Source organism: Melampsora larici-populina (assembly GCF_000204055.1).
Source record: "Melampsora larici-populina 98AG31 unplaced genomic scaffold MELLAscaffold_11, whole genome shotgun sequence".
Taxonomy (NCBI): Eukaryota; Fungi; Basidiomycota; class Pucciniomycetes; order Pucciniales; family Melampsoraceae; genus Melampsora; species Melampsora laricis-populina.
In genome coordinates this window covers 589,022-614,709 of record NW_006768775.1, presented here as the reverse complement: position 1 = coordinate 614,709, position 25,688 = coordinate 589,022, and the positions used below count along the sequence as shown (strand labels likewise).

At 42.2% G+C, this 25,688-nt stretch overlaps 5 protein-coding genes across 5 annotated transcripts; 3 read left to right on the top strand and 2 right to left on the bottom strand.

The window, feature by feature from the left end:
- Positions 1–2,380: 2,380 nt before the first annotated feature.
- MELLADRAFT_61756 (uncharacterized protein) lies at positions 2,381–3,641 on the top strand (the record flags this gene model as incomplete). The annotated part of the gene is made up of 3 exons (XM_007408196.1): positions 2,381–2,843; positions 2,905–3,101; positions 3,318–3,641. The coding sequence occupies 3 exons, from the start codon at positions 2,381–2,383 to the stop codon at positions 3,639–3,641; spliced, it is 984 nt and encodes a 327-aa protein (XP_007408258.1).
- Positions 3,642–7,308: 3,667 nt separating this feature from the next.
- On the bottom strand, positions 7,309–8,711 carry MELLADRAFT_84645 (uncharacterized protein; the record flags this gene model as incomplete). The annotated part of the gene is made up of 5 exons (XM_007407990.1): positions 7,309–7,328; positions 7,393–7,462; positions 7,544–7,578; positions 7,621–8,461; positions 8,541–8,711. The coding sequence occupies 5 exons, from the start codon at positions 8,709–8,711 to the stop codon at positions 7,309–7,311; spliced, it is 1,137 nt and encodes a 378-aa protein (XP_007408052.1).
- Positions 8,712–15,286: 6,575 nt separating this feature from the next.
- MELLADRAFT_104863 (uncharacterized protein) lies at positions 15,287–17,575 on the bottom strand (the record flags this gene model as incomplete). The annotated part of the gene is made up of 4 exons (XM_007407989.1): positions 15,287–15,543; positions 16,325–16,723; positions 16,781–17,062; positions 17,227–17,575. 4 exons carry the CDS (start codon positions 17,573–17,575, stop codon positions 15,287–15,289), a joined length of 1,287 nt encoding a protein of 428 aa, XP_007408051.1.
- Positions 17,576–18,840: 1,265 nt separating this feature from the next.
- MELLADRAFT_104862 (uncharacterized protein) lies at positions 18,841–19,911 on the top strand (the record flags this gene model as incomplete). Its single annotated transcript, XM_007408197.1, has 5 exons — positions 18,841–19,400; positions 19,465–19,501; positions 19,595–19,613; positions 19,685–19,722; positions 19,795–19,911. The coding sequence occupies 5 exons, from the start codon at positions 18,841–18,843 to the stop codon at positions 19,909–19,911; spliced, it is 771 nt and encodes a 256-aa protein (XP_007408259.1).
- Positions 19,912–21,202: 1,291 nt separating this feature from the next.
- MELLADRAFT_61751 (uncharacterized protein) lies at positions 21,203–23,566 on the top strand (the record flags this gene model as incomplete). The annotated part of the gene is made up of 5 exons (XM_007408198.1): positions 21,203–21,794; positions 21,860–21,940; positions 22,012–22,725; positions 22,793–23,211; positions 23,285–23,566. The coding sequence occupies 5 exons, from the start codon at positions 21,203–21,205 to the stop codon at positions 23,564–23,566; spliced, it is 2,088 nt and encodes a 695-aa protein (XP_007408260.1).
- Positions 23,567–25,688: the final 2,122 nt, after the last annotated feature.

Genomic DNA, 25,688 nt, shown 5'->3' with positions numbered 1-25,688 from the left:
TTTTCCACACTCATCATATTGGAGTTCTGAGTGTTGATAAATATTCCTGGGGGGTTATTACCCCTGGGAGATCACCATTTTCAATGTGCTCAAGTGACCTTATTGACCAAGTGATGTACACGTGTAGTATTTGACTAAAGAACACACTTATATGTGCAAATAGCACATATTTGTTAATATCTTTTTCCACACTCATCATATTGGAGTTCTGAGTGTTGATAAATATTCCTGGGGGGTTATTACCCCTGGGACATCACCATTTTCAATGTGCTCAAGTGACCTTATTGACCAAGTCTTGTACAAGTGTAGTATTTGACTAAAGTACACACTTATATGTGCAAATAGCACATATTTGTTAATATCTTTTTCCACACTCATCATATTGGACTTCTGAGTGTTGATAGATGTTCCTGGGGGGTTATTACCACTGGGACATCACCATGTTCAATGTGGTCAAGTGATATTCTTGACCAAGTGTTGTACACCTGTTGTTAATATAAGTTGTACACACTTATATTAACAAATAGCACATATTTGTAAATATCTTTGTCCACACTCATCATATTGTAGTTCTGAGTGTTGATCGATGTTCCTGGGGGGTTATTACCACTGGGACATCACCATGTTCAATGTGGTCAAGTGATATTCTTGACCAAGTGTTGTACACCTGTTGTTAATATAAGTTGTACACACTTATATTAACAAATAGCACATATTTGTAAATATCTTTGTCCACACTCATCATATTGTAGATCTGAGTGTTGAGAAATGTTTCTGGGGCCAATTAACCCTGGTACCACACTCAGGTAAGTGCTTCCAACTGCAAATTTTCCACATCTTAAAAATTTGCAGTTGGAAGCACTTACCCCTGCAATTAGCACATATATCTTAGTAACTCTTTCAAACCTCATGCCAAAGCACTTCTGGGTTCATGGGGGTGATGTACCCATCGCTGAAAAATCTTACAAAATGATCAAATGATATCTCTGCCCAAGTTTTGACCAAATGAAGTCTTTAATTCAAGTGAGCATATATATACCGCAACAATTAGTTCATGCTTATCATAATATTTTTATTTAGCTTAAATATTGCAAATATTTAAAGAGCTAATGGTCTCTGTCTCAACTACCACTGCAACCAACCCTCCTATGAGCAAAGGTTTTGTGTATCAACCAGAACTTTTCATCCTGGTTGATCAAAATGAGTATTATTCTACACGTGTTGAACATGACAATATTGTATCTTGAGTATTACTCTACATATGTTGAACATGTGAATAATGTATCTACCCCTGTAGATACGAAATAATAGTTGACCTTGATAAATCATTCAGGACATTAAAGATGATCAATGTGAAACCAGAGTTCAACAAAATACTTTCCAATATATATGTATGGTGGAAATTCCAGGATGCCAATCGCAGAAGGGGTTAACTCTGGGTTGGTTGCTCCAGTTTCATTTGGGAGTCCCTTGAGAGACTCTGACAGCTGTCCAATACAATTCCGACTGTCCGAAGTACAGCGCTCAATGGCAATTGAGCTTCAGGTTTCAGCATCAGTATCACTTCGACGGAAGTGGAAACACGAAATGGTTCGGAAGGGGTGGTTCAAAACCCCTTCCAAACCATTTCGTGTTTAAATACTAATGGTATCGCTTTCGATCCTATTGTCATACAGGTTGGGTGATGGAATCAATACTCTCATGATGGAATCAATTGGGTGATGGAATCAATACTCTCACAAACACTTGTGAGAACTTGTGAGAGTATCCTGTACTATATAGATATATAGTCCTATTAAGTATTCAGGGTGTGTCCTATACTATAATAGGAAAATGATATACGGGTGAGAAATTTCGTCTAGGCAATTCAATTCAGAATGTGGACTTTGTAGGAAAAGGAAACAGAACTTTTGATTGAATGACCAAAAGACACACGGTTATGTCTCTTCGAAATACATATATTCCCCAGGGTTCGATCGCAAAATATCCATCCCACATATCATTCCATCGATTTGGCTTTGGTGAATAACTACCTTTCTATCTTCTGACCAGTGAACACCTTATAAGACTTCCTTTGCATGCTTCGGACCTTGGATCATCGCGACGCATAATTCAGAAGCTAGAAAGGGAGTCTAATAAGATTGTTAGCCTGAGTTGTTAATAGGAGGAAGTGGTGGTTAATTTCTATCGCCTTATTGGAATCGACTGCAACATATCAAAGATATTCTTCCAGTGATCTTATAGTATCCTAGTCTCATTCTATCAGCTTTTCGAACCCCTCTTCAATTGTTTTATCTCATCGTAATCATTCAGTATTATTCAAACATCCCATTCGTATTCATCATATTTTTCACACTTCATCAAGTTCTCCATCTTTACCATGCCCAAGTACAAGTCACCAGCTACCCTACAATCCCGTCTTAATCGATCACTCCAGAAGCACCTTGAACGTCCATCCAAACCTCCACCCAATCAACGAGCTATTCAAAAGGCCAATCTCATCAGTCTCTACGGTCTCCCCATGGACTCGAAGTTCCTGTTTTTTCGGAAGGGACGAAGTTATGGGAAGCCTCGCTTCAGTTTAACATATGGCACAGTTGTTTGTCTTGATTATGATACATCTGAGCTACTGCTGGTTGTACGATTTGTAGAGAAGGGGAGTGTCTCCGAGGAGATTTACAATGCTTATAATCATTCAATCAGCACGATCTACCAGCATGCCAAAGCTAGAGGCGAAGTGAAAAATAATGGAGCTACCTACCGGGCAAGGAGACTCGGTCGCAAATATGGTCGAATGTTTGCTGCCGGTTTTCGTCCTGGTTATGATACGGAGGTCAAAGGAGGTCAGTCTGGCTGACCCAAGATTAAGAATAAAAGAACATCACTCACATGACTTTTCCTTAGGTCACTATACTTGGAATGCCACGACTGCAAATGACCTCTGGAAGATGGAGGCCGACCTGAAAAGACAGGGTAACCTGCCCGCTATCGAATCCTTCTTCGCTGAGAGATTCAGTGGCCTTTCCTTATACGCCTTCGAGTCTAATGCTGCCCTTGCCAGTCGAACGAATGCCCCTTCTTGGGCAAGCGAATCCTTCTATGTTTCACCCAACTCCAAGGTCTTTGGCTCGAACATTGTAGTTACCTTTGATGAATTTACCAATAAAAAACACAAAGATAAAGATGCATCCAAATATGCCTTTGGTTTGTTTACTTTAATCAACCGGGGTACGGGTGAGCTATACTTGCGAGGTGATACAGCTTCACGAGGGAACTGTATTGGGGCTCGCTTCGTGCTTGATGACTACAACCTAGAGGTCGATTTGGATTCTTCCGATGGAGTAGTTGAAATGTTGTGGAACTCTCAAGTCCATCATCACACTTCGCGCTCCAAAACTTACAATGCATTGAAGGAACAAGTCCAACCAGAGTCGGCCGAAATCACACGTTTCGGTTGCTCTTGTCAAATCTCCCAGGCATTGGTCAACCGCCTTGAGAAAGTCAAAATCCAGCAAGAGGCGATGAGTGAAAGCGAAGGACAAGCATATCAAGCAAGGGTTTTGACTGGTTATGCGGAACAAGCTCATCTCAAGATGAAGAAATTGGCTATCAAGTTAGGCATATGGCGAAATGATTTCTAGATTTACCTCAGTTGCATTTCATTGATCTTATATCAAGAACATATTACATTATATCAAAAAGATCCCAATCTATTCTACTACTTTTACTTTGATCCCATTCTATTATACTTTTGTTTCTTTCAGCTTATAATCCAATTGTTCGATCCTAGTTCCCTATTTAATCTGGACTTATTGGTGGAGACCAATAGAAAGAATACTATACTAGAATGAATCATTAGCTCCAAGTAGCTCACCATGCTATTTTTGCCATCTGAGTAGTCCCCAATTCATCTTGAACTAAATATATCCATCACAAACGATTCCATGAATACATGATAAGTTCACCAAACAAAGCGATCTGTGAATAAAGTCAGATGTGATCTTTCAATATGAGCAGTTCACATTACAAACTACATACTGAGTTCACAACTCATTGTGAGCCACTCATTGTGAGCGGTTGTGAGCCGCTTTGAGTTTTGAGTTTGAGATGAGATTATCAGTTTGATTTGGAGGTTCACAATTGTGAACTTCCAAAGGGGGTACCCAACTGAAAGTGAAGATATTGAAAGTTCACAATTTGCTAAGAAATTTCCGCATAGATAGTTGTGAAGTTACTTGAAAGTTCACAACTACCTATGAACCAAGTTGTGAACTTTCTTGAAACTTCACAACTACCTATGCAGAAAGTTCACAACTACCTACGAAGCAATTGGTGAACTTTGATGAAAGTTCACAACTACCTATGCAGAAAGTTGTGAACTTTCAAGAATTTACAAACTACATACTGAGTTCACAACTCATTGTGAGCGGTTGTGAGCGGCAAAGTTCACAACTTCCAAGAAAGCAAGTTGTGAACCTTCTTGAAAGTTCACAACTGCCTTTCTTGAAAGTTGTGAACTTTCAATTACAAACTACATACTGAGTTCACAACTCATTGTGAGCCGAATTGAGTTTTAAGATGAGATTATCAGTTTGATTTGGAAGTTCAAAATTGTGCACATCCAAATCAAAGTTTTCCCAAGTAAATGTGAACATATTGAAAGTTCACAATTCGATATGAACTTTCTGATAGGCACTTGTGAACTTTCTTGAAAGTTCAAAACTACCTATGAAGCAAGTTGTAATTACTACCTATAGACTGAGTTCACAACTGATGGTAAACTGGATAGATAGGTCAAATTTGGATAGAGAGTTCACTTTTGATCATCGGCTCATTTTGTCAGTTCACAATTATTGACTAAATTCGGAACTTCACAACTTGATGATAAATTTGTGAACTTTTATTTTGGGCCCATCACAAACTAACTACAAACTACATCCTGACTTCAAAACCTATGGTGAGGTCCACCATAGGTTGATGACTTTTGATTTCGACCACATAGAGCTAGGTCACAATTTCAGTTGTGAACTAGATCATGAATTTGACCAGTTCAAAATGGGTTGTGAGCTTTAGTTGTGAACTTATGAACTTATATGCTAAACATGCAGAATTAAGACTGAAACTACAGTTCACAACTGACTGTGAATAGTGTGAACTCAAATCTAAGTTCACAATCAGTATGAAATTGGCAAATTCTGAATTGGCAGTTCACAACCAATTGTGAACTGCATGCAAAGATCACAATCAAATATCCCAGTGTTTTTTGGTAGTTAAGAAAAATTATTGAACTTTCAGAATTCCTAAAATCGAAATGGAAGGTTGCAAACTTTCAATTTGGGCAGTTCAGTCAGAAACTAACTACAAACTAAATGCTGAATTCAGAACAGATTCTGAGGACCATAGGCTCATCGAGCTAGTTCACAATTTCAGTTTTGAACTTGAACTTCGAATTCGAGCAGTTCACAATGGGAGGTTTGCAGTCTATGTAGTTAGTTGTGAACTTATGAACTTATGTGATTCGTCAGTTTTGAACTTGAACTTCGAATTCGAGCAGTTCACAATGGGAGGTTTGCAGTCTATGTAGTTAGTTGTGAACTTATGAACTTATGTGATTCGCAAAGTGAACTACATAGATAGTTCACCACTGATGGTGAACTGCTCCTAATTCTAAGTTCACAATCAGTTGTGAACCTTTTGATGGGTTCACAAAGCATTGTGAATATGCAGTTCACAATTAGTTGTGAACTGCTAATTTACAAAAATTAGCAGTTCACAATCAGTTGTGAACTGATTGTGAACTGCCAGTTCACAACTGATTCTTTGTGAACTGCATTGTGTACTTGGTAATTCACAATCAGTTGTGAATTTGCAGTTTACAACAATTAGCAGTTCACAACCGATTGTGAACTGCCAGTTCACAACTGATTCTGACCTCCATGCAAAGATCGCATTTCTTATGCTTTTTATGTAGTTAACAAAGATTGAACTTCTTTCTTTGTTATTTGAAATACCGAGCATTGCGAAATACTTAATGTGAACTACATAGAAATTAGAAGATTCAATGTGACCTTTTTATGTCTTTCAAAACCCGTTGTGAACTACATATTGTGAACTACAGCTAACTTTCAATCTGAGCATGGCGAGTTGGAGTTTGAACTACATATTGGGTTCACAATGATCAAAATACTTGAAATAAGAACTGAGAGTGATACCTTTCCTTTGAAAAAAATTCAGACATATAAGTTTTAACAATTATTTGTTGCTCTTGAGAAGTTCACAAATAATTGTAAGTGAAGGAAGTTCACAAAACTTATTTAGTTCAGAATTCAATGTGAACTCCGAAATGTTCACAACTCAGCTTTGTATATTGTTCACATTTGAAGGTTTCAATGTGAACTCGAATTTGAACTTGTCATTCACATTACATTGTGAATGACAAGTCATGCATCTAGTTTACCGAAATTTTCATATTCACGTCTTTACTATTGTGAAAGGAAACAGTTTTCGCATCGGGATATTGGAATCCTACATGTTTGAGGAGGTTGCTTAACATTCATATATATATCAACATACATGGAAGGTTAAGAGTGGAAGCTAAAACTATCTTCATCTTGATCATCTTCTACCTCTTGATTTGTATCATCATTTGTTTCCTCCGTGGAGGCCAGGGATATCGCATCGGGTTCGGGTAAACCTGCACGACTTTGGGCCCACTGGGTCTTTCTTGCTTCCCTACTAGCCTTTGCTAATTTAGCAAAAACCGCCACATTTGAGCAATATAAGCCATCCCAACCATCTGCGCATGAATCATGTAAATGATACCACTCGGGATTTGGGTGAGGTATAGGTAATGATTCGTCGATGGCTACGTCAAGGGAGACATAAGGAACGCCTGCCACATGCGCGATGATGATAGGGTGGATATCGGAGGGGAGAGGCGAAAAGAAAGGAAGGGTATGCATGGTTGCTGCGAGATTATTCGTGTAGAAGATGACCGGTTGCTGGTAAGTATTCGCAATGATTGTTGTGGCACCTGGCATCGGTAACCAAAGGTCTCGGCCGGCCGAGTCTTCTGGGTTTTGTAGTATTGCAAGAATCCTTTTGACATCGTAATTGATACAGAAAGTGGGTGTGTGTTTCTCATACCAATCATATCGGGTTAAAACCTCGTGTTCAAGCTCGCTACGGATGGTGGTTGCTTGATCCGGTGTACGACCCAGAGAAACTGCGATAGAAGAAAATGCGCAAAGGCCATCGGGTGGGACATCTGTAACATTCCGTAAGAATGGGTACAGGTAGGAGGGAATGTCATCGATATAAGGTAGAGACTATGAGCAATGTACAGTTCAAGTATAGTTAGTGTAGGATTCTGTTGTTGTAAAGTAGCCTGACCAACATAACATACCTGGATAGATGGGTCCACTTGAGCCGAATCATTTTCAGGATGATTTTCGGTTTCGGTCTGTAATGATGAAGGTACATATTAAGCAATTAATAAGGTCTCATGCTTGAAACTTTATAAGAATGGGTATTAAGGACTTACAATTGGAGGAGGAGTTTTGGTTGGCAAATTTTCAGCTCAAGGACATAACTTCTTTTGAGTCTTGGAGTTAACTCTACTTGATTCTTCATGAATGTTCGATTGGATTGATTTGCTCGGTGATTGATTAACCGATGCCTTATTAGCCAAGGTGTTGTTAGAGGAGTCATCCGGGGTGGTAAGGAGGCGTTTAATTCGAGTAGAGGAACGGGTAGGAATGACCATGGTTTCCTGGGATTTCCTTTTTTTGGGCTTCTTGGTTGGAGGAAGAGAAACTGTAGGTACTTTGGGATTTTGAATGGAGTCTTGGCCTTGAGTGCGTTTCTTGGATCGAGTTATAATAGGGGGCTTAAGTTGCTCTTTCGATTTTTCCTTGTCCTGAAGGGCATTAAGAGTGACTTGATCGATGGGAGTCTTGTTCTTCTGCTTCTTGGAAGTAGGCTCGTGGAGAGGAAGGTTGGTTGAGTTCTTGAGTTGTTTTTGTTCTTGAGCTTTCTTGGAAGGACCTTTGCCTACTTTTTTGCCTAATTTTTGTGTGTTCCGCTTTTTGGTCAAAGGAGCAGGTAAGTCATTTTCTTGTTTGTACTGTGGTGATTCGACTGGTTTCAAAGGGGGTTCCGGCTGATCTTTTGGGACCTCGATTGCGCCCAAAGGTTCTTCATGAACACGTCTTTCGATAATTGGCGATAGTTGGTTTTGCATGCTTCCATGTAAAGTGGGGATGATGGGAAAATGTTCGTTTGGGGTCTCAAAATGGTCTCCTTCATTGTCATCGTCTTCAGCTTCAAAATTAAGAGGAGGAGGTGTTGACATCGGTGGTTCGGCAGGTTTCTGGAAGTTCAAGTCTGGTGGTATCAGTGAAGCAGGAGGGGGGCTGGCTGGAAATGGTGATGCGATGTGAGTCTTGGATGCGATGTGAGTCTTGAGGTATTACAAAAAATCAATTATTAATTGATCAGTTTATTGTCCATTTATTAAGTGAATGATCAAATGAACTCACCTTTGAAGGCATCAATGCATCAGTTTTGGCCTGATCTACTTCGATAGCCACCTTCGGGGGCTGTTGGTGTGGAAGTGTCTCGGTAGGATCGATAGGTGTGGATGCTTTCTTTGGAAGTTTGATTCGGATTTTCAAGTCTTCTTTCTGGAGATCCTGCATTCTTGATTCCATTTTGATTATGTCTTGTGCTTCTTTCTCCAAATGTTCATTTGTGATTGCATCCGTCTCTGCAATGATGAGCTGTTCTTCGAGACGATCGAGGAGGGAAGTTTGCATTGTTTCCCCAAGGGTCTTCATGCGCCTAATGATATCGGAGTATCGTTTTGAAAGAGGAAGGGTCTTGGTTTGGTTGGTTGGATTGATAGTGGGTTCAGTTTCAGTTGTTATCGATTTTGGTGTTCTGGTCTTCTTTGGTCGATGATAAGATAGTTTGGTAGTAGATTTTGGGTGATTGTGATATGGATTTTTGATGGTGAGTATCCATGAATCCTTGATAGATTTTCAATCTGCTTGAGCAGAAAATGGACAGTCTCCTGGTGATCTTGCATGACGAGTCGGCCCTTTGTAACACTTGAAGTCGATGTACGCATCGATCGGGAAGTAGCGTGAGTCTAGAACAGACAACTTGTATCCATGAGGGATCGTAAGAGGGTCGATGTAGTCGTACATGGCTTCGAGGTCTTTGATGAAAGTTCCAGTGGGTGGTATTTGAAGTAAAGGATTTCCTTCTTTGTCAATTGGGATGTAGTTTGAATCGGATTGATGGGGGTTTTGGGGTATGTGGTTGTCCATGGTGTGAAGTGGGTATCGAGTGTATAGAGGAGATCGAGTTATGTGAAGGGGTGAGTTTGTGAATCTTTGCTTCCTCAAGACTTGTGAGTTGTGAATTGGTGAAGTTGTTGACTGGTTTGTGAAATTCGATCTTTGGGAGGGAATTCGTTCGTTGGGGTAAATTTTCAGTGGGGGTATGTTATGTGTCTTATGTCTTCTTGTGAAGTCAATCTTGATGTGTGAACTCTGTGTAGTTCGATCTTAGGTAGGATTTGAAGTTTAGTGAACTTGTGAAGTTCATGTGAGGTGTATGGACTTGGAGGGAAAACAGTGGTGTCGGACGCGTCTGAGGAGAGGACTTGCCCAAAAAAACTTGAAAAAAATCTGGCGCCCGACTAGTCGGACGCGTCGGCAGTTTTCATAGGGAACATCGGCTTTTATCCGACCAAAATGTTTCATTTTCTTCCGGATACTAGTCGTGAAGTCTAGGCGCTACAGGTGCAGTTTTCTTTTCCTTAAATTCATATCATCAAATTGCTGATAAATTCTTGTGTAACTGGGGTTGATTGAAAAACATCAGAAACAGTGTACTGCTTAACCTTGTTACAGAGTTTGGCGGATAATAACCATTGTGGCAGCTCAATAGCTTTTTAGCTGGTTTTAGAATTGGCAACATCCAGAAACTCAGTACGGTTCTCACCACTGTTCCCCACACCCAAAAGCACCTTCCTCTCTCCCCCGTGACTCCGGTTGACGCTATGATAGGGGGTTGGGAAGGTGGATCAAATGCCTGCTCAGCACTGTGGATACCAACAAGAAAAAAAACCCTTTTAAAAAGTAATTGCACAAGAAAAAAAAAGTGAATATATCAAAATCTAAGGACAACAAACTCCTTTGCTCTGACTAGATGGCCGCTCCTCCTAGGTAAACTAGTTTCCTTTCTTTTTAACTTTTTAACTTGTTTAGTTAGTGTTTCATGCAATACAGCCATCATGCACTTGAAAAAAAACACTGCCCTAAACAATGTGTGTCACCCTCCGTACTTTACAAGTTTACGGCATGGCTGTGGATGCTCTGATAAATTTTGTACAAACCATGTGTTTTGCATATTACTACACCTACATACATATAGTTTTTTTGACGTGTTGATATACAAATTCTACTTGAATTTTTACAATTTCCGCAATATCTTGTCTGCCCCAATATCACGCATTGTATACAAAAATTAAGCGTTGGATCAATCACACTCAAAAAATCTCAAAAATCAATACTACTTTTTCGCATTGAAAATGCTGATGTGACCTGATGTGACTTGCATAAGCGTGGTATTTGAATACCGACTTGATTTCTAACTTTGAAAACTGCTTCTGTGGTTGGGATATATGGACCTAGGTGGACATGACTAATTGATCTATAAGTGAGCACATGCCTAACTATCTTTGCTGGGTGGTCATTATCACCGGTGACCGAAGTCTCCGACGCGAAGTGGAGCGTCTGAAGCAGACAAAAGGGTTCCCAAAGTTGGCTCTCACATCAACCCTATACTCGGAAGGATGCGCGACCCCTTGTGAGGCAGCTTGCTCGACGGTGTACCCCGTCTCCTTGTCAAATGTGTGACCTTTTAGCCTTATGGATCTTACCGGAATGGCCGAGGATGGCCGTGCAGAGAAAGCAAAAGTGCTCGCGGATGGCATTGGAAACATCAAGCCCTCATCCGGCCGGAACAAGAGAGATGATCAAGTGAGTGAATAAATCGGTTCAACAGTGCATTGAACCTGACTAAGAAGTCCTAGCCGCCTTGGCGGTGAAGAGCAACTTGAGCTAGCTGAGCTAACCATCGTAAATGGTATCAAAGGAATGAATATATGTCAATATTTTGTATTGCAAGCTGAACTTGATTTTGGCCAAATCTTGAGCACACTTCACTATTTCGTGCACGATTTCCATTCCATTCACACAATGCTCTTATCTGGAGTGAGCACTTAATTTTTTATATACCTCTTTAGGGCTCCTAGCTTGGCCCTTCGCAAGGCTGAGTTAGGAGCGGTTCGGGGGAGCCCGGTCCCGGGTCTGCGCCTCTTTTTCGCCACGGTTAAAAAACTACCGTGTTTGCGATGTGCAGGCCCGTTTGGTTCGCCGATCCCTAAAGTTTGTGGGTTACTCAGCACCCCATTCGGTGATATTTGCCTAGAGTCTCAACCCGTTGAGTAACCCGCAAACTCTATGTGAGGTCACCTATCTGAAAATTCTCTGACAGGTGAATTTCCCAGACCAGAAGTGTACATCGTACAGTTGTACAGTTTCCCCACCACTTAGAACCTTTTGGTCATGGACCTACATCTTAAGTCGTACCTTGGTTAAGATAACCAATCCATTCACACGATGCTCTTATCTGGAGTGAGCACTTAATTTTTTATATACCTCTTTAGGGCTCCTAGCTTGGCCCTTCGCAAGGCTGAGTTAGGAGCGGTTCGGGGGAGCCCGGTCCCGGGTCTGCGCCTCTTTTTCGCCACGGTTAAAAAACTACCGTGTTTGCGATGTGCAGGCCCGTTTGGTTCGCCGATCCCTAAAGTTTGTGGGTTACTCAGCACCCCATTCGGTGATATTTGCCTAGAGTCTCAACCCGTTGAGTAACCCGCAAACTCTATGTGAGGTCACCTATTTAAAAACTGTACCTACTGAGGATCTACAAGCTTCTCGCTTGGCTTTCTATGCAATTGGAAAACTTTATCTTATTTCAATGTTTGCATGTAAAAAACCTTATTGTCACTTGTCGTTAGTACACGACTCTTCCTCTTTCATCTATTTCTCCTGTCTATTAGCCACAGAAACTCTTTTGTCTCCTCTTTCTCTTCCTCTCTGAAATCTTTTAAATACACGTCTATTGCGTTCGATCTCCAGTGTCCCGCTTTCATTATTTTTTCCTTGTTCCATCCGAGATTCATCCTTAAAGAGGCTCCTCCTACTCTGAACGAGTGGCCTGACCATTCGCCTTTCCCTACTCCGTGACTACCCCATATGCTCTCCATTATCTTCGTGAATCGCATTTTCGATATGGTTTGACGTTCCCCGTCTTCTAAGTATGAGAACAGCATCTCCTTTCCGTTCTTGTTCGGGTGCTCTGCTTTGATCCATTTCTCTAGAACTGCTACCGGGTCTAGGACTGACTTCTGTTTGACCAATCTGTAATCGCCCAACAAAACGGACGTTAGCTACTGTTCCTTCTCTGTTTTAGACACCGTTTCTTACTTTATGACCTGTACTTCACCCGGTTTGGCCGTCTTGGCCTTCCATAGTCTCAGCTTCGCTGTCCTACCCCGCGGTGATTCTTCGAAACTCACGTCCTCTAGCTTTATGGCTCCTTCCTCTATCGTTCCCCTTATGAGTTCGCCGAGCCGCGCCATTCCCCAGAATGCGCACACCGCTATTGTCATCGCTAGGTCGTGCGTCTTCGACTTCCCGTTCAATCCTGCCATCATCTCGAATAGCTGTTGGACCTTTATCGGTTTTTTCTCTCTTCCTCCTGTCATCGCTTTTTTCTCTTTGCTCCTTTCCGACGATCTCAACAGCCAGTCTATTAGTTGTTTGTCTAGCTTTGGTTGGGTGAGGTGCTTTGCCACGTGCCACGCCTTCAGACCTGCCAAGTACTTTTCTACTGTCTTCGCCTTAATTTCTCTCAACGGACCTGACTTCTTCTCGACTTCCGACGGCCCTGCCCAAACCACGAACCCATATACGTCCTCTTCCGTCATTGGGTTCTCGTAAATGAATTCTCTACCTGTACTCTCTACATAAGCCTTGAACTTTTGAATTGCGCTGTTGTAACTTTTCTTCGTGTTTTCTGTCCAGGCCCCCTTCACTAAGTGTTCAGTCACGAGGCCTTTCCAAGTGTCCTCTTTCCCTACGGCCTTCTCGAAGTATGCTTTGTCTTTTTTCATACTCTTCTTTTGTTTCGTATCTGATGTATTCTCGAAGGTGTGGCGGGATTGGCGGTTTGAGGAAATGTGACGATTTTTTGGTCCCTCGTTCTCCTCTGGATAGCTGGTCTGCGTTGTTGTCGCCCGTCTTAACGTATTTTTCTTCTATCTCGCAGCCTAGGTAAGTCAACTCCTTCTGCAGCAACTTCCACTCGTCGTTTACGGCTCTGTCTCTAGACTTGCTGTTTCTGATGACCGCTTCCGTACCGGTATTGTCAGTCAGGACTAAAAACCTCCTTCCTTTTGTCTCTAACAGGTTTCGTATCATCTCTACTCCGACTCGTACTGCCACCGTTTCAAGCCACGCGATTCCTCTCTTCACCCCTCTTTCGTCTACTTGGTTCCAACCTGTCCTCAACTTCAGCTGTGTCCAGTGCTTACCGACCATTACACCGATTCCAAAACTTGTCGACGCGTCGCCTACCCATCCTATGTTTTCGATGCCTTTTTTCGGTATTAGCCGGTGGTTCTCGAACTTCTCCAGTACTTCTTCCCACTCCCTGAGGTCTTCTTTCACTTCCTTTGGCATTCCTCTCAACGCTAACTCGTTCTTCCACCCTGCTAACATGCTGTACAGTCCGACATTATAGCACTTCATCTGTGGTAGCATGTACGTTACGTGGTCAAGTCTTCCCGTCAGCTTCTGGATCGCTTTGTGGGTGTGAGTTCCTTTGTTTTCTATCGCGTCTCGTATTTGTCTCAGCCTTTCCATTCTCTTGTATTCTGGCAGCCTTACTGACTTGTCCGTCCCATTCCATATAAATCCGATATACTTCTGCTCTGTGCAGAACTCCGAGTACTTTCCTTCGTTCGTCTTCACTCCCAACTCTGCACTCGCGGCTACAACTTCCTTCATCGACACTGGATTCTCTCCACCTGCCCTCCTCACAAACAGGTTGTCGTCCACCCAGCGGAAGACTTCCGTGAAATTGAATTTTCTCTTCATAATGTCTCGCCACGCGTCCGCAGGTCCGCCGAAACTCCCACAACCGGCCACTCCTCCGAATGACACCCTAGTGTCTAGAACGATCCTACCCTCTGCAGTCCTCAGCATCAGATAGCGCCATTGGTCGGGGTTCGTTGGGATTTGCCGGTAGGCCTTTTCCCGATCGAATATCCCTAGTTCGAGGATTCCCCCTTCTTTGCTAAAAAAGGTTGCTACGGTTTTAAAATCGTCCCAACTAGTCTTAAAATCCTCCTTGTCTACTAGCGAGTTTACTGACGTCAGGTCTTTTTCTCTTTTCGGGTAAGATAGGTCGTTTATGGCTCTAGTCGATCCATCGTTATTGGTGACCATACCCATCGGACTGGTTCGGAAGAATCCCAGGGTTCCTAGTACCTCAGCCTCCGTGAATGGCCCGTACATCCGTCCTGCTTCCAACTCCTTGGACAGTTTTGCCCGGATCTCCTCTTTGTCTTTTTCGTTCGTCACGTGGTTCATCGGTGAGTAGAATTCCCTGTCTCCTAACCTATGCTGTGGGATTCCTTGAGTGAAACCTCTTCTGAAACCTTGCAAAACATATCCGTGTTTCTCCATCAAGTTCAGGTCTCGTAAAGCTTTCTCCCACATCTCTAAATTCATCTCGCACTTCACGGTTGTCGGCCACTTCCTGTTCATCTTGTAGCCTTTTTCCGGTAAACTCTCCGATAGTATCGGTACTGGTCTGGAGTAGATGTCCAGAACTGGTCTACCTGCCTCCTCTAGCTGTGGGCGTTCTTCCGAATTGCTACCTGGCTGTGCTTCTAGAACCACCGCCTGTACCTCTCGGCCATCGCTTCCTTTTGCGGCTTCATGCGCGCCTCGGGAGGTGGCACGTTGTACTCTCAATTCTCGCGTGTTTTCCGCGCTCGAGGGGGAGCTACATGGGCTAAAGCATTTTGGAACATGGTATGTCATTTCACTATGTATCTCATCTATTCGCGCATCATAGGTACAAGAGAGAAAGGAGGGAGGGGGGGCCTTCTACTGGGCCCTTCAGGTTTCTCGGCTCTCTACACTTACTGCTTAGTCTGCTCTTCTGTGTTTCTGTTCTCGCCTCCTGACGCTTTCCCCTTTGCATTCCAGGCTCCGACTCCCTTTCCTTTCCCGCTTGCGCCGCCTTCGAAAACTTGGATCGGATCAGTCCTCTGTCCGGAATTCCAGAATCCCTTCGCCCTTTTCGCGTTGTAGTTCGGAACCCAGTTGTTACCCTGATAACCCATTGATCTTCCGGCGTTGTAGGACGGTCCTGCTCCAGCTTCAACACGGAAATGGACTATTATTCAATGCTTCTGTCTCTTGAATTCGAATCTGAACATTCTCTTCACTCACTTGTGTTGGTGTTGTTGGCTTGCACGAAGTTCCGTTTCGCTCCGGACTTCGTCAGTCCAGTTACCGGGTCAAAATTTTCCTTACCTCCTCCTGGTACGTAAGGATTTTCTTGGAATTTCCGTTCCCGTTGTTCTCTGCCTCCTCTTTCGCTTCTCGCAGGATGTCTTCGTGAAGGTAGCCAGCGTCTATCATAACCCTCTTGCCTTTAACCTTCTTCACTACCATTACCACTAGTCGGACTTTCATACAGTACCTGAGGGCAACCATCCAGCACTTCGTAGATCTTTTTATGCTTACAACGTTCTCTTTATGTCGTCTAAACATCTTTTCCGCTACAGGTTTGTCGTACTCTGTCTCCAGGTATCTTATGAATAGATCCATGGCGTCTGTCCAGAAACCATATGTCATCAACAATTCCTCTGGAGGTGTCAAGCCTGAAAATGTGGCCGTCGTATCGTCCTCCTGGAGCTCTTTGATGGTTTTTGTTTTCTTCTTACCGACCTGTCGATGGTCTTTTTCGATCCATGCTGGGTCGAAAACCGTCAGTTGAACGTAAGCTTTGAGAGTCCTCATCTTCGAGTCAAAGTATGGCGTTAATGGGAGGAGTATGTTTCCTTCGATCGGTTTTCCTATCATGTAGGTTATACCGTCTTTGGTTTCTGTGTGCGTATAGCTCTTCTGTCAGTACGGGCTGTCTACCTCTGCTTGGTATGTTTTGTGCGTACCTGAGCCTTCATCCTCGCTGCTCTCGCTTGCCTTCTCTATCGGCTTTTTGTCTTTCCTCAAGACTACTCTCTCTGACTTCTCCACCTCCACTTTCTTCACAGGTCTAGCTTCCGCCTCGCTTCCGCTATCACTGGCGCTATCGCTGCCTGCCACTAAAGACTCGGTCCGCGGGCGGCGGTTCTCTTGTTGATGCTCCTCACGTACGACACCTTCCGGGTCCTTTGCCACGTTCATCGGGTTGTTGGTGACTCTGTCTCTGTCGTCTTGTGTTGGGTGATCTCCCCCGTACACTGCGTTGAACGCCCTCAGCATCTCGTCTGCTCGTTGGGCGTCGCCGAAATAATACTCGTTTTCTGTTCTCCTCATCCATTTGGACTTCCTCGATTGCTCGCTCTCGTCTGCGTGTCATAATTTTCATGCGGCGAAGGACATGTTTATCAGCTAGCTGTTTCCACCTTTCTTTTTCCCCCTCTTAATAGAGTGGGTTAGTGGGATATTGGATTGAACAACTCTTTGTTTGCTTTGATTGTATGTATATTTGATCTTTTCCCACAGGGTATTTTTCTTTTGGGTTTGCAACTGATTTAATCGTTGTCTTTCCCCGTTCTTTTTGGTAGCGGTATAGCCCACTCCGGCCTCATTTTTTTTGTGTGACTGGTACACTTCCTCGTTCCTTTCCCGATTTCCTCCCCCGCGTTGGGGCTGCTGTGGATCCGTTGGATCCCTTTCGACGCCGTCTCATATTCCAGGAAATAAAGGGGAAAAGACGGCGAGAGGAAATAGAGAAGTGTGGATGGGGAGGTACGGGAGACTTCCCTTTGGTTTGGCGTGTGGAAAGTTGTTTTCTAGGAGGGGGTTGCTTGGAAAGGAATTCTTGTATTCAGAAACGCTCTTTACTCACCATCCTCTGATGTGCTCCCTTCTCTCTCCTCCTTCCTCTTTGTAGCGCTACTCCCCAACTCCTTGTCATCTCTCGCCTCCTCTTCCTCTTCTCCTTGGTTTACGTTGGCATTCGACGTTGATGCTTCTGCCGTGATTGACGTTGACGTTCCTTGCGTTTTTTCTTGGGTCTCTGCTGTTCCTTGTGTACCTTTTTGTTGTCCGTCGCTATCATTGGTCTCGGCATTCTTTGCCTGGCTCCTCGTTCCTGTTTTTTGCGGCTGCTTCGGCTTCTTTGTAATTTTAATTTTGGTTCCGGCAGCTGTTATCTTGTTTTTTGTAGATTCCATCTCTTCGTTGAATGATGCCATGGCTATTCTAAACTTTAAACTTCTTCTTTGGATTTAAGTCTAACGATAATAATAAAAAACTCGTTGAGTTCCGTATATAAAAGTTTGAATGTCTTGGGATCTTCAAAGGTACTTCAGGGATTTGGTGCGGAGGCTGAAAATTCTCTGACAGGTGAATTTCCCAGACCAGAAGTGTACATCGTACAGTTGTACAGTTTCCCCACCACTTAGAACCTTTTGGTCATGGACCTACATCTTAAGTCGTACCTTGGTTAAGATAACCAATCAAATTAGATCTTGTGATTGTGAGCCTGAGCCATCATCTCCTCCCACGTATAGAAGAAATTTCGAGATGTTTATCAAGAGAGACCAGAGCTGTGTTTCATTTAGGATATAATCATACAGACTATGTAAACTAGACTTCAAGAATTAATGGCATGCGGGATTGAATTTAGGTCTCATAGTCGCGATTCCTTCGAAGTTCGATTTATGGGTTTTTCTATTCATAAGACTTCGTGCACACCGACGAGGATCCGTCATCACTAGCAGAAAGATCATCAATGAACGCATCCTCTTAGTGACCAAGTCTCTGTAGAATAACTCGGTCCCCAAGATTCCGCCCTTCACTTCCAACCTTTGGCATACCACCCCGGTGAACCTTGGTTGATGTCATTTTCGACCGATCGCGTGGTCAATAATGGTATCTAGCTCTGCTAGGTTGTAAAGTCAACCATGAGCCAAACAACGTGCATTTCAGCTTGGAGGGTGGGAGACTGTGTGCCATTTTTGGGTTCGTGATGCGATCTATATCCTACCATCATGACTTAAAACCAGCCCATCTCACTATTTTTCATCCTTCCTCTCACCGTTCTTTGCACATCCTCCTACGTCCTGTTCAACGCATCCTCTGCACTATCTATCCATCATCCCAAAATTAATCCCAGTAAATTAACCTGAGGGATATTTTTTTTGTTGAGTCGATTATAGATCCTTGCAACCCGGTTTCCTTACAACTCCTCTGTCAGAGACAGTAGGAGCACTAGGATCAATCATCTCAATCAGTATATCCGTATATGATACTTTCTGTAGTGATTTTGTAGCAACATTTTGTAAGCGGTTTAGCTGCGAAGCACCTCACATTTATCCCCCTGTTCTATATACAGTCACTTATTTCATCGACATAGTTTCTTGAATCATACCGGAACCCAAGGCCTTATCTTGATTTCAGTTTTTTATTGCGATCCAGCAAACGCCTCTTACCGCCGCTTTCACCCTAGCTAAACGAAATGGAGTCCTACATACCCTTCGATCCATCTACCCCGAACGACACAGTAATTCCAGCGCAGGCTGCTTGGACCACACCGCCACACCAAATGTTCCCAGTTGATATGCATGCACCAAGGATGATGTCGGCTCACAATTTCGACACCGCCGTGCCATCATCTGAAAACTTTTCCGCGCTTTTGGCAAGCTGTGACCCAGATTGGGCTAATTATTGGGAGCCTCATCCTGCGCACCCCAACATGGAGCTTGAAGCTAGCACATTATCGATGAGTCAACCTCAATGGCCAGCGGCCGATTACTACACTCTCGAACCACCAGCGCTACCATACGAACCTACGCCCTACCCGCAGGATCAACTTTACCATTTACAAGTTCCTTATCCAACTGGGCCTCTAGGATTTGAGAAGAGTCCGAGTGTAACGACGAGCAGTTCGTCTTTTAACTCGCCGCTTGAGAATTCATCACTTTGGAGTTTGTCACTCTCTCGACAATCATCATCTAGCTCGACGTCCCCATCAGTTTCTGGCTCTCAGAGTTCTCCGCCTCCTGTTAAAAAATACACGTACGTGACTTCCTCCTTTCATTTTTCGCATGCTTCTCAAAACTTACCGCGAAATGTATTCCAGTTGCCAAACTTGTGGACGGGCCTTTCAAAGACAAACGGTCAGTACAGTCAGATCTCTGAAATCTGAATGCCATGTTTGATCAACAATCTACAACTTTACTTATCATGTCACCTTCTTGTGTTTTATATAGACACTCACACAACATCAAAGTATGTCCGATCAAAAAGATTCTCCGGTATCGAGCCGGCGTCGTTGATCCTTGTTTTGATTTTTTGTTTAGTTACCCACACTGGAGAGCGACCTTACGCATGTCCGCTCGTGAGTCAACCTTTTTTATGTTTCATAACGATATCACACAACTAACATATCCATCGCTTCTGTTCCTACTAGGCCGGTTGTGAAAAAGCTTTTACCACAGCTTCGAACGCTAAACGTCATGCAAAGACTCATTATCGAGCACAACATCATCATCATCTAACCTCCTCTTCAAACAGATCGTTTTATTAAAAGATCTTAAATTATTCCCGTTTTCGTCGATCGAGAAGTGAATTGAAGAGTCCGTCCACTGCATTGTAAAAAAAATCACGCAAAAGTATGCAGCTTGTTCAAAATATGAAAATCAAGAAATGGTACAAATACGCTGCAGTCGTTATCCCCCAAAAAACATACGAAAAACTTTTCGCAAATCAGCAAAATCAAATTATTTAAACTATCGTAACCTTAAAAATACCTCAAGAGGTTTTTGTTATCAGCTCGGGTTTTTATTCTATTCTCGTCTTATTTATCTTTTCTTGGCAATTATCAAACAAATGTATATGTTTTCTTGTTTTGTTAACCTGTACTAAATTATCAATTTTTTCCGTTATTTGTCTTCAACTGTATCCAAGGAAGGAAAGAAAAAAATAGGATATTTTGTAGATAGATCTATTTAAAAGGAAAAATGTTGATGAAAGTTTTTACGATACATACGGAATGATTATGATATATCAGAATTCTTGGCAGATATTTTGGACATGAGGCATTAAACCAGGAACCTGTCCCTACTTCAAAAGTCTTCTCTTCCTGGTTTGATATGAAGTAGATTGTTCCCAGCACACATTGCCTAGAAATTCTTTCTGGCACGGTGCCCTGGCGCTACTTATCAATTGCTTGACTAGCTTGAAATCATCGGGGTTGCCACCGCAGGTCTTGTCAAGAAAATCGTAATGCCAGCCTTACGTAGTGACACCTCCCGTACTTGCCAGCCCCTTCAACTACATTCATAATCTATATGGCCCATTCAAATGTGTGTATTTGAAGAGGCTGGTACATACTTGAAGGTGCCGCACAAGAGGTTGGTCTTTCCAATGAGCCAACAGTATGCTCTCTGAATGGTTTGACTCCGAGTCTCACTCAAACCTAGACCCCGAATACGCAGCTTAATTGGCCCCACAAAAAGGCCATTTTCAGATTCTGAAATCAATGATACACACATAGTCATATGTACATACTCGACTTGCTCACAAGCTCCCAAGCGTTTACGACCAATTTTCCTGTCAGAAAACTTACACAGCATTTTCAACTGAAAAGCCTTGAATATGAAGTCAATACTTACCTGTTAAATGCTGCGCTACCGCTTTACTTTAGATGAGCATCGATTTTACAACTCTGCAAGGCGTGACGCGCGCCATTCATCTCTGCGAGGAGCAGCTTCATCATTCATGCTGATCCTGAAACTTCCAATGTGATTATAAGTAGGCTAGTCTCACACAATCTTTAGTTCTCCAACACGCAAGAGCCTCCAAAAGGAGACGAGATGATGTCTGGTTTTTCCTCCGTATTATTCGCATTACATCTCTTTCCAGCCTTATTTGTTCAATGTGGCCCGACCCATTCAACAGACATTGATCACACCAAAACATTAGTCGAAAATCTTTTCGTACCCCAATTGGTGGATAAATCCAGTTTTGTACCAGATCACACTTCTTCAGAAGTAACTGATACCATCAAAGGGGTGAACAAACTTCCATCGCCAATCAAAATCACACCATACGCAGCTTTCTTCCGCAAAAGTGAAGTAGTCAAGGCGGAAACCAACAATGAGACCGTAAAATATCTAGCCGACAAGGTGATGTCGCTCGTCTCAACGCTGAACCCGACTCCAGAGCTGTGGGGCAGTTGGCTTGAAGGTAATAAAGCCACAGTGGATGACTGTATCAGACTAGCTGTAAGGTCTTTCCATTCTGAAGTAGGTTGCAATGAAAAGGAAAGATCTTGGATCGTGGGGATATTGGCTGCAATTTCAAGGTACCTGCCGCCAGAACCCGAAGATCAACAAATGACAGAAGAAGCAGAGTTTTCAAAAATGCCCTGGAGTAATCAAGTGGTTCTAGAGATCCAAGCTGCTGCGAGTTAGTCTGTCGTACAAATTATTCTCCATTAGCAGAATAAGTTGAAACTGTTAATTTGATTTTAGACTTCGAATTTTGTATGACAAAGAGATTTGAGTCGCTTTGGCTAGGAGAAGAGCATATTTCAGCAGAAGAGTCCAGTAAAGGTAAGCCATTTGTTCCTGAGAGGATACTGTTGTTTACAGGATAGAGTCTGAGACTGGTGATTGATCTGTAGGATTGGAGGAGCTCCTTCAGCGGGCCGCGTTACTTGGGCATTACGACTCGACAAAGGACGCAAAATATCCGTGTTTGTTGACCACAATCTATGAGCCCATCTCGAAACATTTACTGAAAAGTCAACTACCCGATAATGAAAGGGAATTATCACAGCTTATCAATGATTTCAAATACTTCTTCAAGAATACCAACCTAGGTGAATGGGAAGGAGATTATTCTAAAGCTATATTTCAACATATACTAAATCATTCATCTCAAGCTCAAAAGATTTTCATCACTCTGCTACAAGATTATTCCTTCTTCAGAAAGATCCACTTCCCTTTTGCAAAGAAAGACATGATTGAATATTTGAAATTTCGACCAGAAGTTGACGAGTCACACGAGTATGTTAGAATGATAGAGGGTTGGCACGAAGAACAGACCTTAGGAAAGACCTCCGAAGCTGGTGGCGATGAACTGTTAAATCGTGTTTACAGCCACATTCACTCTCAAGAAAATGAAAGATCTACCCTTGAACATCATAATTTTTTGGCTGCATTTCATCTCATATTTCCTTGTCAGGAAGCTGAACTCCAAGAATCCATTCAAAGGTACCCAGAACAATTCAGACCTAAGCACTCATTGCGCGACTGGTCCCAATTATATCCGTATGGCAGAGTCCCAGATGCTGACTTCAAATTTGGCGAATATCAATGGATGCTGCCGGTTAAAAGTAAGCACTTTTCCCATTATCACAATGTCACCTGTTCTCATCATTATGATCTCACAAAAATCTTCAGATCCCGACTACCTTCAAAAGTCTGTGCTCTACCAGTTAATGAACAAGATGCAAAACTCCAAGGAACAAAATATCAAAGACCTAAGGACTTCTCTTCGAAATTGGCCGCCTACAAGCAAGGGAGTTGTGAAGAATGACTACTATGATCAAGCCATGAAGAATTTGCAAGGGGCCCAGAAAGCTGCTTCAGTTCATGAGGTTTATGAAATGAGCCTTGAATTCATCTACTACCTAGTCAATTTTGAGTCTGGATGTGCACAAGATTTTGTGAGGAAGATGAAAGATTCCGTTGTATTTAGAACAACTATCCAGAAAGCCGCCAAACTTCTCAGAACTGCAAGAAAATCTACATCTCATGAAGAAGGGAGTCTTCATATTGTGGCTTCCCGCTTTGATGGCTTTCTGCAGAAAGCTGAGAATGTGAGTGATAGAGTTTCTACTTTCTTGGACAGTGCAGATCATTTTTATTGATGTCTATCACAACTCATGATAGATTTTCAAAGCTATTCAACTCAATGGAAACCAGCAAGATTACACGGCAATTGAAGATATGGCGAAAGAATTGAAATCCAAAGATCATGATTTCCATTTGACTGTTGAAGGAGAACCTCTGAAATTCAAATTGGGAAAGATCAGATTTAATGTCAAAAATCAGGAAGCTAGACCTTATCTCAAAGAGAATTCAGGAGAATTCCCATCATGGTCTTTGCCGTCTCCCTCATTCATGAGAAAAGTTCATTCCTTAGAGTCAGACATTGAAGATCTTTTTGATTGAAGTTCATCAAAATCATACAATAGATCTTCCAAGTTGAGGAACTCAATGTACAAGCAGACACAGAAAGTATGGGTCACCCCCAGGGCTAGACTGGCTCATACTACACACACTGTAGTGATCTTTGGGCCCTGAGGGTGTCATATCTTTTCTGTGCCCACTTGTACAAGGGCAAGAGATGATGATTTATCAAAGAAGAGGATGAAGCCAAGATATGATTATGTAAGGTTACACCACACAAGTGTGGCAGGTGTAATTATCAATTGCTTTAAATTGTACTTGTGGTTTTGTTTTTGTTTTTGTTTCTTTTCTTTCCTCACATGTCTCTTTTTGTTCTATCCAAATATCTCTGTTTCAATCTCAATTGGGGGCTTGTTCTGTTGGTTCTATGAGTTAGGCCTCACAGTGTGCATTTTACTGTCCCACATCAACATATGCCCACAGAGAGGTTTGGAAAATTTTCTTATTCAGTTTCTTTGTGTAAAATGCCAGCACCCCTTTAGTCTCAGGAAGGGAGATCAGACTTCCTATGTCTAATGGTCTCACTGCCTGAGGAACTCAAAAAGGACTTCCTGTGCATGGCACCTAAACTCATTTGAAGCTTGGATTCACTCTCTACAAGATGTCTTTTGTTTGAGCATGTCAGTGTGACACTCAAGTTTTTAAACTGTGCCTAGTGTTAACTGTTTTCATTTCATTTACTTCCTCATGAACTATCTCTTTTCTTTATATTTTGATTGTATCTCTGTTTCATTTCTATTTGGAGTGTTGTTCTGATGTTTTACTGAGCTAGGCTTGGGGTTAGCAATAATCACTAGTGCTAGAGAGATCCTGGCTCTTGGGCACTCGTGCACCTTGACTAGTGCTGTTCCTGTATATAGAATTCCACATTATTGCAGATGTGTCCAAGAAATAGATTTCAAGGATCCAGACTTTTATCTACTTGTTGGAAGACAACCTCTGAAATCCAAATTTGAGAAGTTGGACCTTCTCTCAAAGATTATTCTGGTGAATTATGTAGATGGTCCCACTCACTCATGCAAGAAGCGCAATTTTGATTTCCAGAAACTGTTCTACGTCGAGCTTGCTTACATCAAGAGTTGACTGTATTATGCTTTTAAAATTATGCATCGCGCAATATAGGCAAGGTGTATCTGTTGACCATCGATATGCTTACATCAAGAGTCGACTGTATTGGGGAAGGTGCTGACCTACAAAATGAGAAACAAGATAAAAGGATATGAGAAAACTTAAATGTAGTTGAATTGAAAATTACAGTAAGACTAAGACTTGTGTTCAATCAGACATAACATATGTCAGATAAAGTGAAATATAACCGAAATAGTATATATAATTTTAGATGAAACATGAATGAAAATTATTCAAATGGTTGGTGTAAAGTATTTCCTCCTGATTCATGTGTCTCTGATTATCATATCATTTATGTCCATCTTTTCTTTCATCATGTCCGCTTGTCTTTTCTTGTTTTGCTAATGACATCAACATCATTTATATCTTCAATTTTGCTTCTTTTATGTTTGCCAACACTACTTACTTTATCAATCAAACACCCACATCTACCTTCTGTTAGAAGAACTTACAGCACATTATAGGTCACTGGAGGAGATGAACCTAGCTTTGCTTTGTGATGTTTGAATTGCATTTGAATTCAATGGCGATCAAGTGGAGATACCATGCTTTGCTGTGCAATCTTTATTTGATACCAGGTATCTGTTGGCTGTGGAAAGGAAAACAACCTGTGGTGATTTTGATTACGCCCTGAATATCCTATCTACATATGTACTGACTCTAACAAATAGAGAATTTTCAATACTCTTCCCAAGGGGTTATGAGAGTTTGGTCAAGCTAACAAAGAGGACTCCCTGAATCCTTTGCGCACCCACCATTACTGGTGATGGAGACATAAAAAGCATGGAACCAAGGTATGCTGAAATATGCTAACAGATGTTCCTTCCAAGCCCCATAAAGGTTGGGTTGGGTTTTGTGTAGTATCAGGTATATGGATCTCTGTGGGGCAAGGCTGGAAATTGATCAAGTAAATCAGCGCATACAAATAATAAGAATACATATTCCTTTTGCATAAGATCAACTGCATGCTAGCTTT